The sequence below is a fragment of the Hemiscyllium ocellatum genome, chromosome 5 (genome assembly GCF_020745735.1).
Source record: "Hemiscyllium ocellatum isolate sHemOce1 chromosome 5, sHemOce1.pat.X.cur, whole genome shotgun sequence".
NCBI lineage: Eukaryota > Metazoa > Chordata > Chondrichthyes > Orectolobiformes > Hemiscylliidae > Hemiscyllium > Hemiscyllium ocellatum.
Window position 1 is genome coordinate 95,516,646 of NC_083405.1, and position 17,311 is coordinate 95,533,956.

At 40.3% G+C, this 17,311-nt stretch overlaps 1 protein-coding gene across 6 annotated transcripts in view; it reads left to right on the plus strand.

Moving 5' to 3' along the window:
- Nucleotides 1-17,311, plus strand: part of si:ch211-285f17.1 (sickle tail protein) — a 689,517-nt gene that overhangs the window by 500,302 nt on the left and 171,904 nt on the right. For all 6 annotated transcript variants that reach the window (XM_060825000.1, XM_060825002.1, XM_060825004.1 and 3 more), the window contains one exon: nt 8,708-8,906. In XM_060825000.1, coding sequence (XP_060680983.1) covers nt 8,708-8,906 — 199 coding nt within the window. The remainder of the gene's footprint in view (nt 1-8,707; nt 8,907-17,311) is intronic.

The following is a 17,311-nucleotide window of genomic DNA, read 5'->3' on the forward strand; positions in this document are numbered from 1 at the left end:
AGTTCACTATAAATACTTTGAAATTGCATAAATACCTGCACTTGGAGATTTTCTCCAACTGAAGTTGTTTTTGTTAATATCAAATAGATGGTCCAACAAAATGCAAATACATATTTTAACATCTTTTCAAAAGTAGTAAAATTAGGAAGGTAATGCAATGTCTTATGACAAAGTAAGCTCTTAAGATTTTTTTCTTTGGTGCTTGAATAAGCTTTACATGCCTAAACAACACCAAAACAGTGGCTGTGGCATAGATTTCCTGTGTCTTCAACTTCAAATTTGAAAGGATCAGAAAATGCAGGTAAAGCTATACGTTAAAAAAAACGTAGTAGTGTGCGTTGAATGTAAACTTATAACCATAGTATGACAGTTAAACTGAGCCCATTGGTGTCATTTCTTTGAGAGCTCCAGGTGATGTTTTTTCATTTTTAATTATTATTATTCAAACCTGTAAAATCTACAAACAGAAACTGGTGATATAACTATTTTATTTGCTTTTATGTACTATAATAGACAGGCAGGGGGCTGGAAAAATACAGCAAGCCGGGCAACATCAGGAGGTAGAGAAGTCTTCCTTAAGCCAATATTTTATCCAAGTCAACTCTGACCCTCATTCTAGAAGTTTCAATTCTCAATCAGCAAATGCTGTCTTTGCTAGTGATGCTCATACATTGAATAAATCCATTACCTAGAAGCCCAACTCTGAATACTGATCATGCACTAAGTAAGAACTTCCTAATAATAGCTTAAACATTAAACATTAATTATTTAAAATCTGTTCAAACTTGCCTCCTTGTCTTGGACTTTTAATAGGGCAATTGGTGAAATAGTGGTACTGTCACTGGACTAATAATTCAGAGATGGAGGGCAATGATCTGACGACATTGGTTCAAGATTCCACCATGACGCCTAGAGCAGCATTAAATAAATGCCATCTGAAATTGCAAGCTAGCATTAGTAATGGTGACCATTAAACTGATTATTAATTACAGTTTTTTAAAAAAAAACATGTTTACTAATGCCTTTTACTGCCACTTTCACCTGATCTGGCCTACATGTGACTCTAGATCCATTAGAGAATGGTTGATTTCTGTAGTGTCCCCTGAGATGGCCTAGGAAGCCACTCAGTTCATAAGCAATTAAGGATAGGCAATGAATGCCCACGTGGCAGAAAAGATCAGAAGAGTAAAGTTATATATTATAAATCTGAATCCATTTCATGAGAATTGCCACCATCTTTCCAGCTAAAACTTTTATTCAAGTGCTTCCTCAAAAACCAGGTCCCTGAAATTATTGATCAACCTCAGCTCCTTCTGCAACATCGTGCATATCCCTTGTGTTTCAACAATCTCAAATGAGACATACCATTCAAGGTATGATCTGACAGAACCATACAATTTGATCATAGTCAAAATAAAAGAAAACATTGGAAGGGCTATGTCGTTTAACTGTGCATTGGTTTCGTTGGTCAAATTAGCTTTTGTCACTGAGTTTATTAAGACTCCTAAGTCTTTTCTATTTCTTGGCTCAACAATTTAACATTCTAACTGGCCATGAAAGGCATAATAAATACAAAGCTGAAAATGTGTTGCTGGAAAAGCACAGCAGGTCAGGCAGCATCCAAGGAGCAGGAGAATCAACGTTTTGGGCATGAACCCTTCTGGAATGAGGAGTGTGTGCCAAGCAGGCTAAGATAAAAGGTAGGGAGGAGGGACTTGGGGGGGGTTAGAAATGCGATAGGTGGAATGAGGTAAAGGTGAGGGTGATAGGACGGGGTGGGGGCGGAGAGGTCAGGAAGAAGATTGCAGGTTAGGAAGGTGGTGCTGAGTTCGAGGGTTGGGACTAAGACAGGGTGGGGGAGGGGGAGGGGAAATGAGGAAACTGGAGAAATCGGAGTTCATCCCTTGTGGCTGGAGGGTTCCTAGGTGGAAGATGAGGCACTCTTCCTCTAGCCGTCGTGTTGCTATGGTCTGGCGATGGAGGAGTCCAAGGACCTGCATGTCCTTGGTGGAGTGGGAGGGGGAATTGAAGTGTTGAGCCACGGGGTGGTTGGGTTGGTTGGTCCGGGTGTCCCAGAGGTGTTCTCTGAAACGTTCTGCAAGTAGGCGGCCTGTCTCCCCAATATAGAGGAGGCCACATCGGGTGCAGTGGATGCAGTAAATGTGTGTGGAGGTGCAGGTGAGTTTGTGGCAGATATGGAAGGATCCCTTGAGGCCTTGGAGGGAAGTAAAAGGGGAGGTGTGAACGCAGGTTTTGCATTTCAAATTCAAATGCTACAAATTCCACTAACTTGATGCTGGCTGATGAAGTTCAATACAAAGTAACATGAAATGCTTTATTTTGGTTGAAAGAAAATTGAATGGCAATATTAAAGAGTGCAGTTCTCCAAAGCAGGTCAAGAACACTGGCCTGATTGTATATAAGACCGTAAGGTTATTGGATCATCGAGTCCACTCTGCCATTTAATCACGGCTAATGGGCATTTCAGCGCCACTTACCTGGACTTTCCCTGTAGCCCTTAATTCCTTGCGAGATCAAGAATTTATCTATCTCTGCCTTGAAGACATTTAACGTCCCACTGCGTTCTGTGGCAGTGAATTCCACAGGTCCACTACTCTCTAGCTGAAGAAATATCTCCTAATTTCCATTCTAAATTGACCCCCTCTATAGGCAAGCCATTTTGTGGCAGGCCTAATTGGGAAAGTAGTTAATAAACTGTATGTAATGGGAAGGTTAATGGGAATGGAGTTTAAGAACAAGGAGGTTATGCGGAACTTGCATAAAACTCTAAGCCTCTTTTGCATTATATCCAACTCTGATTTCTGCATTTTGTTAGGATATGAAGGTTTGGAGAGAGTGCAAAATCACTTCAAAAAGTGTTTGCAAAGATTAGGAATTTTGTTACAAAGATAATTGGGAGAAGCCAGTATTTTCCTTGGGGGGGGAAGGAGGCGGAGAGGCGAAAAAGGCATTAAACATCATTAAGGGGCCTGGACAGAGGAGATGAAGAGATGCCACCTTTTAACATTAACAGTACAAATAAATGTGGCATTAAATATCAAGGGGAAATTGTTAATCTCTTTGGAGAAGAGCAATGCACAGATATTTCTCTGCATTTATTTGGATTAAATGCAGGCTCATGCTGATCTCGCTGTATTTAGATGTGGACTACTTCATGATCTGAGAAGTTCTAAAGAAATAACTCTGCAAACAGTGAACATCACTTCTGGCCTTTTATGATGTATAGGTAAGTTATGTAGACCACTGGGTATTTTTAGTTATTGTGTGCAATTCAGTAATGTACTTATCATTTTTGGAAGCCTGCCTAAAGCCAGAGACTGTCACTTATTATTCACAGCAACATCATGCTTGCACATCAAACAAATTGTTCTCAATTCCTCCAAATATTTTACATTTTTTGGTATTGCTATGTACATAATGAAGATTTGACGATGACTTGGGGGAGCACTATTTTGGGGAGTTATTCAGAAGAGGAAGATTCCATAAGCTGGAATTAATTTAAGTTGATTAAAGACTTTCATGTCCCTCTGTACAAATTGGAAGCCTGCCATTGGCATGTACATTTGTTCCTTCCATATAGAATGTGAAACTGCACAACAATCTGGAATGAAGACCACTCAGGTGATCAGAACAATGGCCTAGAAATTCCAAGGCGATGCATCCATGTTTTGGGCACCTGATGAATTCCCTTGCCTCAAATGTGGTGGGCAGGAAACATGTCCATTTTGGCTGGCAAGATGTTATCCGTCGTAATGAATCGCGTCTCTCCAGTAGCATTTGTATTCAAAACATAGAATGTCATGTACACAGGAACTACCCTGATTTTAATGTCTCTTCCAGCCTCATTCCATGTTGAACTTGCACACTGACATCTGGAGGAGCAATTTGTCACTAGAGATATTTAAAATGTGCACAACTGGAAGGTTTAGTTGTCCTGTCATTTTCAGACTGCTGGTTAATTTCTGGATATCGCATTGTGTTTTGTCATTCTCGAAAGTACAATTTGTCTGCATTGTTGGATTGTTGATTGCTGATTCATAAATACTTTGACTGGACTCATGGGTGGTCTCATTAAGTTATCTTGAGGGCTGGATGACAAGCAGAAACAGTAAAGAATAGAGCAGATGCAGCTGCCACAAGAGAGAGGAGGTGGAGGCCATTGTGCAAGAAGCAAATTCACAGCAACTATTTGGGGAACACTTCCCCCTGCACTCTGTCCAGGCACAACTGTCCAAGGTACCTCTTCTGTGGAAAGTTCATACTTCTGAGATTGGGCCCCAGCACTGCTGCAGTTTTGCTTGAAAGCAGTATGCCGGAGTGAGGTGACATTTTATAATCTCTTGTCAACAGTAATTTTCCCCTGAGCTTTTACAGTCACTATGAAAGCCATCTGAAATTACTTCATTGGACAGAATGGTCTCTATGCTTGTAAGATATCTTGATACAAGTAGGAAATGGATTTTCTGCAACATTTGCCAGCCTACCCAGAGAAATCTGAGACAATGCACCTAACAATGCTTGATTATATGCCCATAAGTTGGCTTCAGTAGGCTGCATTTTTGAAATGAATCCTTTGCAGCAAAAGTTGCAAAGCTCCACTATCAAGTTGGCACCAATTCATCTCGTACCTTTTGCCTGATTCTTATGTAAGTTCCTGGTGACACATCCCGTAAATACTAATACAGAATAAAATTATTTACCAAAAATTATAGCTTTATTTTTCTTTCTATATGGATGGTGCTTGACTCAGACAAGTTCACAAGTTTTGAATTTTTATTTTCAATTTCTAGTATCACAGCAATTTATTTGGTGTTTGTTTAATATTAATTTCACCTAAAGTGTGCTGTGTTTTGGTGATTTTTAATAGTCCCTTGAGAGACCATCTTTAGTGTGTGCGTGTAATATTAAATGACTAATGTTTTCCCTGCATTCACATATTTGATGATTTCTAATAGAAAGGGTTCTTTCTCTTCTGCAGAAAGCAGAGGTATCTGGCACGTGTTTGGATTGTAACTGCTGTCACCAATAATTTGTTATATCAGTACCTCGAGTTTCCAAATTTGAGGTTTAGTTAATACTAAGGAAGTTGTAACAAAAGTCAAGAATTTAGAAAATGATCTAATAGGAAATGTCTTTGAAAAACAAGTGAACTAGTGCAACAGAAGGATCCAGGGTATGGATAAATAAATTATTCAGATTATGGGTTAATACAGATGATGAAATAGAAGCACTGGGGTTAATTTCTAAACATAACCAAAACAATTCATAAGTTTAATACCTGGACAGCAAAGTAATTCTTGTCAGGCAAGATTGACCTATTGGAATTGTTTAAGACTGTCACGATGATAAAAATAGATCTTTTGATTTTTGATCATATGTTTTATAAAAACTTAGTCTGCCATGGTTTTTGAAAGGGACAAAACCAACTTGAAATGACCATAGCAGTTGCCTGATCCCACAGGTCAGTCAAGCATCATGAAATCAATCTGAACTAAAATCAACATTTTAGTTAAGGACACAAAAACTAATCTTCTCAATCAGGAATAAGAATGGCCTCATTATTTGATTTATGTCTTGATGGGAATTTTCAGATATTGGAATTGTAAGCAAGGTTCTATTATCAAACTGTAAAAAGAACCTCCACAGATGAAATGCACAAAAACAAACTTGTATTTCAAAGAACTGTTTTTGGCGGAGCAGGCAAGTTCTTTTTGTAATTGTAGAACTGAAGCTCCTGTAACTGTAGCACTCACTGATGATGATGATCCAGAATACTAAATAAGCTTTTGTAGTTTCGGGTTAATACCTGACATCACAAGGGTGCCTTAGGGATTTTAAACTGTACATTCCTTTAACCTTACTGGACGCTATCCCTTTTTAACTGTGCACCTGCATTTGTGTATGTGGCATGACATTTTGTTCTGGGTTACCAGATAATAAAACTGGCCTTTCTTCAAGAAAACCTTGTAATGGATTTCTTACTGCTGCTGAACCATTTAGTTAATTGTTTTAATTGGAGAGAGGTATAACCACATGTGAGAAAAGAAGATAAGCCTTTGTTCCAGCTCTCTGAAAGGAAGAGCGAGTTCACTCCACCCTCTTCATCCAGTTGTAACAGGGTATGGCGGACGTAGAGAAAATGTTTCTACTTGTGGGGAGTCCAAACTAGGAATCAAGGTGGCAGCTGCTGATGAATCCAGTAAGGAATTCAGGATGGACTCCTTTATTCAGAGTGTGCTTCAAATGTGGAACCTACTAATTTCCTGGGGTAGTTAAAGCAAATAGCATGAATGCACTTGAGGGGAAGTGAGATCAACACAAGGAGAAACAAACTGGAGAGTATTTTGATCACGTTAGGACAAGCAGGTTGGGAAGTGGCTGATGTTGATGATTAAAACTAGCAAAGACCAATTGGACTAAATGACCTGATTCCTCTGCTAACACTACCAGTTATGTGATTTTTAGTTGAACGATATTTGTATCTTATTTGAAAATAAGAGTGTACACAGTGTTAACTAGGAGGCTATGTACACATGTCTGTCCTCTAAGACTGCTGCAGTATTGAGTGCAGAGTCATGGGACTGCCATACTACATCCTGTATCAGTGAATGGTGTCACAACAGTACAGCTAAATTCAATCCTCAGCAACTCACCATTGGCACCTTTTTATTGTGTGAGCTAACAAAACCTTTGGTCACCATTAGTTAGCTTTGCTGTCACTGTTCTCTTTTATGTTTCGAGTGAGGAATTGTAGGATCTGAGACACCTGCTTTGTCTCCTGTTTTGAGAAAAACCACCATGCAGTCTAATGAATGGAGGCTGTTAGGCAAGATGTAGGGCAGCACAATGGTTAGCATTGCTGCCTCACAGCGCCAGAGACCCGGGTTCAATTCCCACCTCTGGCTGTGGAGTTTGCACACTCTTCCCCCATTTCTGTGTGGGTTTCCTCCGGGTGCTCCAGTTTCCTCCCACAGTCCAAAAATGTGCAGGTTAGGTGAATTGGCCATGCTAAATTGCCCTGTAGTGTTAGGTGAAGGGGTAAATGCAGGGGAATGGGTTTGGGTAGGTTGCTCTTCAGAGGGTTGGTGCGGACTTGATGAGCCGAAGGGCTTGTTTCCACACTGTAAGTCATCTAAGTAATCTAATCTAATCGAATTAGAGTTAGAAACTCTGAGGATATCTAGATTTTAGATCTGGCTCCTTCAAGATGCAGTACTATCCACACACCTCCTTTTTACTGCATTGTCAGATTGGGTGTAGAATTACGGAATAAAAAAAATCTATGTTAATCATTAGATGATGCAGAAGAAAATTGCGCAATCACTTGGTTTTAATAGCAACTAAACCAGTTTACTAGTTCAAGCCAATTCAATCAGGAATTTGTAAGCACACTGTGATTGCAAGATAAACAAGTTGATAACTTTTTATCAGAATATCATATGATTTCAGGTCAGACCGGTTCTGAGATACTTGCTTTCAGTGGTTAGCACTTTTGTCTTTCTGCACCAGGGTCATGGGTTTCATTCCAGCCTCTGAACTATCAGTGTTGAGCTTGCATTTTCATCTGTCTGCATGGGATTCCTCCCACAATTCAGAGATGTGCAGGTCAGGTGGATTGACTATGCTAAACTGCCCATAATGTCCAGGATCATATAGGTTAGTGAATTAGCCATAGGAAATGCAGGGTTAAAGGAATAGGGTAGTGGTGGGTCTGGCTGGGACGCTGTTTGGAAGGTCAGTGTGGTCAAATGGCCAGCTTCCATATTGTAAGGATTCTATGATTCTAAACCACTGATGGTTTATACTTGGCTGCCACCTATCATCCTCCCTATGTTTCAGTATAGGGAGCTATTCAGTGTCAATGTAGACGATGAATCATACATCCATCTCTGCAGAAGAAACTCGTGTTGATAAATGAAAGTATTTTGCACAAACTTTTAGGCTTGCTTATGTCATAAGCAATAGTTAATAAGATACTTGCATCTCCATCAAGAGACTGCATGTCAGAGCAGTCTGACTGAACTGCTTGATGGTCCACACAGTGCACATTATGTATCAGAATGGGCTGCTTCAGTTTATCTCATAAATATGTATTTTCATTTCTGTATTTCATGCAGCAGTCAACCTGAAATGTTAACTCTCTTTCTCTTTTTCACAGATGCTGCTAGACTTGCTAAGTATTTCCAGCATCTTGTTTCACTCAAAGGTTTCTTGTTTAAAAGTTGTCAGAGAAGGAAATTAAAATAGTCTTTGGATTTACAGCATGTATCTTAGCCACACTTGCATTTGTGAGATCTAAGATGTGACAGCTGCTATCTGCCAGATCATATTGAATGCATGTAACATTTTAGATAAGCAAGTCCCCTGTCCACATGCTAATTGGACAGCTACTGAAAGCCGGATTCTTCATAGACCATTCTCTTCCCTCACTTTTTATTAAAGGAAATTAAAGCCAACTATTGAAATTCAAATGTAAACTGTGGCTGAAAAAGAGTAGGTTACAAGTTGGAATTTAGGGTCGTCTTCTTTTCGTGCAGTTCAGTGTTTTAAGCTCCACGGCTGAACCATCAGTTTGTGAAATATTTATTTTTTTACTGCTGTTCACTTGTAACAGTACTGGAATTGAACAACTAAAATGTACCTATTTTTGACTCAATCTACATGATTAATACCTTTTTGTTTTTAGGTGTGCTGTATCTTCAATTCGGAGATGAAGTGACACAGTTTGCAATGCCAAATGAAATCACAACTATGGATACAGTTCATGCACTCTTCGTACGTGCCTTCCCTAAGCAGCTCACAATGAAAATGCTGGAATCTCAAAATGTAGCTGTATATATTAAGGATGAGGCCAGAAATGTCTTCTATGAACTATCTGATTTAAGGTAAGCAAATGGTGTCAAATGTTTTTGTTTGCAGAGGATACAACATACACATCCAGACATGCTGCAATCTTTTGAAGTATGCTATTCAGGCCATGAAAGCAGCATCTGAATGTTAGGAAAAGCATTTTTATTGTCGCTTGGCTTCGGTTGTCTCGCTTATCATTATTGAAGTTTTCCTATGTATATGAAAACTTTCGATACACAAGTAGGAATTTATTTTGATCAAACTGGTCTGACCTATTTTTAGAAATTTCAGTTGAAGTTTCCAGAGCTGTCATAGCATAATTTAAAGAACTAATGCCAAAGTCTATTTGCATTTAACTGTGACGAAGTATCCCCCGACTGTATTAAGCTGCAAAGTACCTTTTCTTTGGTGAAGTGTTAACCTTTTGTGGATCCTGTAGTTTAAGACACTAAACCAGAATCAACTGATTTTGGCATAGCTTGAAAACGTAACAATTTGAGGCTGAATGTGAAGTTTCTGGGATTTGTTTGCAATGGTTTACATTTGGAATCTGTTTTAACTAAGCCTTTAATCAGCTTTAGCACAGTGAGGCAATAATTTTCCTTTTTTTTAAACATTATCAATATAAATGTCCCAAACTTTGGAATTCCTATGATATCATAGATTATGTTTGCATAGGACCCTCAGTAAACAATTGAATTAAACAAATCTTCTTAGTCTTTAAAATTGACAATATTTCTGTACTACCTCTAGTCACAATTCAGGTACCTTGCTGTCAGGAACCAGGGAAGTTACAATGGGGGAGAAAAGTGATGCCGGCAACTTTTAAATACATATTTTGGTTCTGGCTTCACAATGGAGTACAAGAGTAGCATCCTAAAAATGTTGGGGATCAATGAATGATTGATTGTTACATTTGACTAGGGCGATAAAGCAGAAGAGTGTTCTGTCACCACAATCTGGCACCATTTTCAAGTATAAAAGAATAAAAAGAAAGTGCTTAAATATTTGACTTCATCTTCATGGCCTGGGGGTCCCATTTACTTGCTCACTCCTTGCTACCCAATGCCCCAGGCACATCTTTCCGATGAAGCAATGGTTTACCTGCACTTTATTCAATCTAACCTTCTATATTCGCAGCTTACAATGTAGCCTCCTCTACATTGGGGAAACAAAACATAGACTGACCACTTTGCAGAGTACCTATGTTCTGTCAGCAAAAATGACCCTGAACTTTCTGTTCCCTGCCAATATTTCTGACTTGGTCTTGCTGCAGTGCTTCAGCAAAGCCAGTGCAAGCTGGCAGAACAGCATCAGACTTTCTGCTTGTGGACCCTAAGGGCTTCATGACTGAGTCATAGATCCTTTGGTCCAACTCCTTCATGGTGACCAGATATCCTAAATTAGTCGAGTACCATTTGGTTCATGCTCCTCCAAACCCTTCCATTCATGTAGCCATCCAGATGTTTTTTAAAATGTTGTAATTGTACCAGCCTCCTCCACTTCCTTTGGTGGCTCATTTAATATACATGCCACCATCTGCATGAAAAAATTGCTCCTTAGGTCCCTTTTTAAATCTTTCCATTCTCACCTTTAAATCTAGTTTTGGCTGCCCTAATCTGGGGAAAAGACCTTGGCTGTTGACCCTATCCATGCCCCTCATGACCTTCTAAACCATTATAAGCTCACCCGTCATTGTCTTATGCTCCAGGGGAAAACAGCCCCAGCCTATTCCGTCTTTCCCTGTAGCTCAAACGCTTGTTTGTCAATTCTCCTTGGGACCCTAAAAGTAAGTGTACAAGTCCTGCCCTGATTTGCCATACCAACATGCACCTCGTGTTTAGCTAAATTAAACTCCTTTGTCAATCCTTGACCCATTTTCCCTTCTAATTTTTACTCTGAGGTAACCTCCTTCACTGTCCACTACACTGCCAATTTTGGTGTCATCTGTAAGCATACTAACTGTACATCCTATATTCCGATCCAAACCACTAATATAAATGGCAAAAAGCAGTGGGCCTAGCACCAATCAGTATGGCATGCCACTTTGATACATTCAATATAGAGTTCCCTAATTTTGGGGCCTGAGCACCTTCTCCCATGTCCTTACCTCAAACCTTTTATGCAGTGAGGGCATCACATGGGCTGCTACAATAACCAACTCATTTGTCTGTCAGGTACTAATGGTCCCTATGAGCAGCTATTCATTCTCCAAGATGACCTTTACCCATTCCTCCCACCTCCATCCCCCTCTGTCTTGGGTGCTCTTCCTTCCCTTTACTGTTTACAATTGTTCAGCACCGGGGTTTATAGAATTTTAGGTGCCTATTTTGAGGACAGCTGTCCAGAATTTACAGGTGAAGGTAAAGATGTTTTCAGTTCAGGGTAGCCCCACTGAAGATATCCCAATGGCTCCTGTTTGCTTGTATTTGGCTCTTGATTAAGCAACCACCTGACCTTGTAATCTTATCTGGACTTGCACATGTTGCTGAATCTCAGGCATCTCTGACAGCTTTTGTGAACAGAACTTTCTTCTTTCAATAGTTAGCCACATTTGAGTTCAATCTCTTCAGCATTGCCACCAGGACTTTAATGCATGCCACTACTAATTCACTTTCAAAACCTTCTTCCATTTCACTTTTTTAATAAAAAGCTTTGCTGCATCAGTATGATTTTCCTGTCCCCTCTCAGTACCATAATCATTCCTGTGTGTATGACCTGTAAGTTTACACAACCATTGGTGTTTGTACCCTGCACAGAAACACAATTCAAAAGCTTGCTAAGCTTTTGTTTTACTCAGCAGAATGGAGCTAAGGGGAAATTTATTTTCCTTGCATCTTATTCACTGCTTTGTAAAGATGTACAGAGTGCTCTGTTAACACAAGTTGTTTTTGTAAAAGTTCCATTAAGATGTAAATACACTCTGACCACCATCATGTCCAAGTCACTGCATGTATTTGGACATAAGGGTGAGAGACCAAACCCCTCATAAATAGAGCTTTGATGAATGCTTGTGAATTGCAGAATAAACAAATAAAACCCCATGTAAACAAACGGAAGTCAGAAACTCTAGATTCACCCTAGAGTACATACTTTAACACTCTAAGCCTCCTTATATTCATCTGATTCAACAGTTTGTTTTAAGTAGGAACCCTTTCAAACATCACTTCCAGATGGTCCTGGAATCTGGGCCAACAGTAGAGATTCCAGCTGAAGTATAGGACTTTTAGTGTAGCACAGACCAAGTTGTGTACACAAAGTGTGCTCTTGCTAATAAACCATTCATATGGTGTTAATGTTACAGTCGCAGCAGGTTATAAATATTTTTCCATGTAATGGAAACTATTTTTGAACATCTTAATATTTTAGAGGTTTTCAGAGGTAGTGGTATAATGAATAGGGATATCCATCAAATCTCACTGGCTTCAGCACATTTCCAACCAATGTTTACAGCATTTTTCTATAAGTTAGAAGGCACGGTGGCACAGTGGTAGGGTTCCAGGTTTGATTCAGCCCTTGGGTGATTGTGCAAACTCCACACAGATGCGTTCTCATGTCTGTGTGGGTTTCCTCCGGGTGCTCTGGTTTGTTCAGTCCAAAGATGTGCAGGTCAGGTGAATTGGCCATGCTAAATTGCCCATAGTGTTCGGTGCATCAGTCAGAGGGAAATGGGTCAGTGTGGACTGGTTGGGCCGAAGGGCCTGTTTCCACATTGTAGGGAATGTAATCAGATTGGTACTGAAGGTTAAGATCTCTGTTTTCAGAAGATACTAAGCGAGGGAGAATAGTGAATTGTGAGTCTGATGCTGAGCACCTTCAGAGGGACTTAGACAAATTGTCCAAATGTGCAGACACCTGGCAGATGAATTTCAATGCAGAGAAATGTGGGATAATGCATTTTGATTAAAAGTACAGGCTCAATTGTACAAAATTGAGGGGAGTACAGGAGCAGAGGGACCGTGGGGTTCATGTGTATAATTCGCTGAAAGTGCTCAGGCAAATGGGAATGGTTGTTAAGAAAGCTTGTAAGATCCTTGGCTTTATGAATAGGTTAGAAAGTACAAAAGCTAGGATGTGAGACCACACCTCTACAAGTCATTGGTCACATCACATTTGGAGTATTGTGTTCAGTTCTCAGTATCTTATTTAAGGAAGGACATTAAAGGCCTTAAAGAATCCCTACATTAAATAGGAACGTATAGAATCCCCTACAGTGTGGAAACACTCTCTCTTCGGCCCAGCAAGTCTACACTGACACTTTTGAAGAGTATCCCACCTAAACCCCTTCCCCGTTACTCTACAGAACCCTTGACTAATGCACCTAACCTACACATTCCTGAACACTATGGGCAATTTAGCAGGGTCATTTCATCTAACCTGCATAGATTTGGATTGTGGGAGGAAATGTGAGCACCCAGAGGAAACCCATGCAGACACTGAGAATGTGCAAACTCCACACAGATAATCGCCTGAGGTGGGAATAGAACCTGTGTCCCTGGCACTGAGCCAGCAGTGCTAACCACTGAACCACCATGCTACCTGGGCAGAATGCAAAGGAAACTTACTGGAATGATGCCAGGAATTTGGGGTTTTAGATACAAGGAAAGATTAGAGAAATGGAGCTTATTTTCCTTGGAGTGGAGAAGATTAAGAGGGGACCTATTGAGATGTTCACAATTATGAACAGTTTTGACAGTTCTGATGCCACTCATTGTCAGTGACTAGACGTCACAATTTCAAGATTCAGCAAGAGAGCTACGGGCGACTTCACTACATGGGAGAGTGGTAGAGGTGGATTCCATAGGAGGTTTCAGAAGACAGCTGGATATATATTTGAAAGTATTGGATTAAGAGGGCCACAGATAAGACTGGAGAATGGAACTAGCTGGGTAGTACTTCCAGGAGCTCATACAGACAGTCCTTCTATACTGTAAAATTCTATGATTCCATGTAAAACACATTGGATACTTTCAGCAAACTTTTCTTGTTCAGGTGTGTCTATTTGAATAACAACACACCCACGCTCATGATCAGCGAATTCTAAATACTTTCAGTGGCTTCCTGGGTATCTTATTGAAACTGTGCTGCCATCTGTTTTCTATTAAAAAGCTATATAAAGGAAGAATTAACAAACATGACAAAAGATTTGAATTTTTGTATTCCTAAATTGCTTAGTTAGGGAAATATACTATTTGAGTTATTGAATTCTACAAGTCAAGTGTATCCGTGACTATAGGAATTTTTTGAGATTATTCTGTTCTGTTTAGTACTGACTTTTGCTGTGTGACAAAATGGAGTGCAAAAAAAATGCAAATTAGTTACTTTTATGAATTGATAAAACCCAGAACTATGTGACACACAACAGTGTGTTACGTGACCTTTGGTTCCCATGTGCGAAGTTGTTGATCAAACTTGGTAAATTAAGACCAGCCATAGCTCTTAAAATCTCCTCACACCCTTGCCTTCAAGAGGGATGAGGAATTGATTATAGCCTCAAGCTATTCCTATGTACTTTGTCTCACTTCCTGAACTCTTTAAATATGAACAATGGAAAACTTGTGATTGTATGTTCCTACTTAGAGATTTGTTCCTGATGCATGAGAAAGCCTACCTATGGGGGATTGTTATAAACTGCATTCATTTTGGTTTTTCATAAATTCTTAATCCTAGCTTGCTCTTCCCCATCTCCTCCCGCCTCCTCCCCTCTTCCACCCTTTCAAAACAACACTTCAGCTATTCCATTATTCCCTCACCTCTTCCATTGCCACAAAATCAATCACTGTTGTTTACCTCTGCTGTCCCTTGCCACACTCTCACCTGCCAATGCTATTCCCTTCTCTTTTACTTCAGAATTCACAGGGCTTCAATTTGGGAATGACTAGTTCATCATTTTGTCTGATCATTCATCACCTAGAATTTCTTCAGCTTTGGCAGGCATAACTGTATCTTGCTTTCTTTGATGAAATGATTCATCTAGAGTAGCACAAAACATTGCTACTCAACAAACCATTGTTTGTATTACCCATTTTATAAAATTCTATCAACTTTTGTCACAGATGACTTGAATTTACTGATATCCTTCTGAGTACCTTCCGGTACATGATGGCTTTTGAAATAAGTGGGAAAAATAATGTAGTGAATTATTTAATGACTTTCAACATACATCAAAGTGTTCAATTATTTGTGTTAATGAAGTTACAGAAAAGGATATCGATTTGGCCCAACTAAATTCATTCTTTTATGAAGGTCCTGTGGTCTTTGGTGTATTATCAAATCTACATCACTGCAGTTGGATGCATGTTGTGTATGCTAGTCATGTTGACTAAAGAAGAATATTGTGATATCAAGCAATTTTTACCTTTTCACTAGTTTATATATTTGTCCCTTTGACTTTTTGTTTAATTTTTTACATTTCAATTGCCTTTATGTCCTGCTTCCTTACCAGGCTGAGCACAAGTTCTAATCAGATCTTTTTTTCATGAGGGGAACCTTGGGGTATTTGATGATGCAACTGTAATATTTGCATGTTCTCAATGTATTTCTGAGCAGCTGGAAGACCAACATGTAATCCTTTGCTTCATGACCTTACAATTTTAGAGCATGAATGCCCCCCTCCCTTCATTGTCTATGACTTATACCCATGACCCTAGGTCCCATCATGGATGGATTGCTTTCAAAGTACCCAACCCATTTTCAATTACTCATACACCCCACTATCATCGATCTAGTTTCTCTTCTTCCCAGGTTGACTGGCTACCATTTGTTCTTGCCCTGTCTCGACTTATTTCTCCTTTTAACACCTTTTTTTTTAAAGCTGCTTCTAGGTCTGAAGAAGGCCTCTATTAATTCTGTTTTCTGTCCACAGACACTGCTAGATCTTCTGAGTTTCTCCAGCAATTTCTATTTTTTTGTTTTCTGATCTCTGGCATGTGCAATTGTTTGTTTTATTATAATGGAAACTACCTGTTTAGACTTGTCCTGTAGTAGAATAAGTAAAATCAACTCCTTGTATGAAAGGAGTTTAAAAATCTAGGACAATTAGTAGTGACTTCAAGGCTTAGGTGATATTACCTAATTAGCCTGATCAGAGATGTTAGTACACGTGTCTGAAGCAGAACCCGAGGTAGGGGCACTACCGCTGCGCCAATAAATCCTTCAAAGGTACTCTTCCTTATGCTGCAACCTTCAAATCATCATCTCTGAAATTCATGTGCTTGTCATTGTCCAATTAATCTCTAACTCTGCTTGTTTTGAAAGTCAGATTTGTTCCAAGACTCCTAGTGTAATTCCATGGTAGGTTAATTGATGCAATGTGAAGACTTGCATATAGTGCAGAGTTTGTTGTTTTCAATTTCTCTATTGTGCTATTCTACCCACAGCTCAAAATAAAGCACCAATCAATTAGTGGTAGAGGTGGTTTGCAAATGTGAGAACTGCCTTTTAAAAAAAATTGCCATTGAGAAGCCACTTAAGAGCTGAAAATAATTAGATCCAAATGACCAATTAGAATCCAAAAGGAAAGAACCATATTGTGCATACAACTGCCTTTTGTCTTCATTGTTTTCCCCTCAGCAGTTAAATTCTCTATTCTGGATTAGTGGTGCTGGAAGAGCACAGCAGTTCAGGCAGCATCCAAGGAGCAGCGAAATCGACGTCTCGGGCAAAAGCCCTTTGTCAGGAATGAAGGCACAGAGCCTGAAGCGTGGAGAGATAAGCTAGGGGAGGGTGGGGGTGGGGAGAGAGTAGCATAGAGTACAGTGGGGGAGGGGATGAAGGTGATAGGTCAGGGAGGAGAGGGTGGAGTGGATAGGTGGAAAAGGAGATGGGCATGTAGGACAAGTCCGGACAAGTCATGGGGACACTGCTGAGCTGGAAGTTTGGAACTAGGGTGAGGTGAGGGAAGGGGAAAATGAGGAAACTGTTGAAGTCCACATTGATGCCCTGGGGTTGAAGTGTTCCGAGGCGGAAGATGAGGCGTTCTTCCTCCAGGCGTCTGGTGGTGAGGGAGCGGCGGTGAAGGAGGCCCAGGACCTCCATGTCCTCAGCAGAGTGGGAGGGGGCCACGGGGTGGTATAGTTGATTGGTGCAGGTGTCCCGGAGATGTTCCCTAAAGCGCTCTGTTAGGAGGCGCCCAGTCTCCCCAATGTAGAGGAGACTGCATCGGGAGCAATGGATACAGTAAATTACATTAGTGGATGTGCAGGTAAAATATATTTGATGGATGTGGAAGGCTCCTTTAGGGCCTTGGATAGAGGTGAGGGAGGAGGTGTGGGTGCAGATTTTACAGTTCCTGCGGTGGCAGGGAAGGTGCCAGGATGGGAGGGTGGGTTGTGGGGGGGGGCGTGGACCTGACCAGGTAGTCACGGAGGGAACGATCTTTGTGGAAGGCAGAAAGGGGTGGGGAGGGAAATAGATCCCTGGTGGTGGGGTCTTTTTGGAG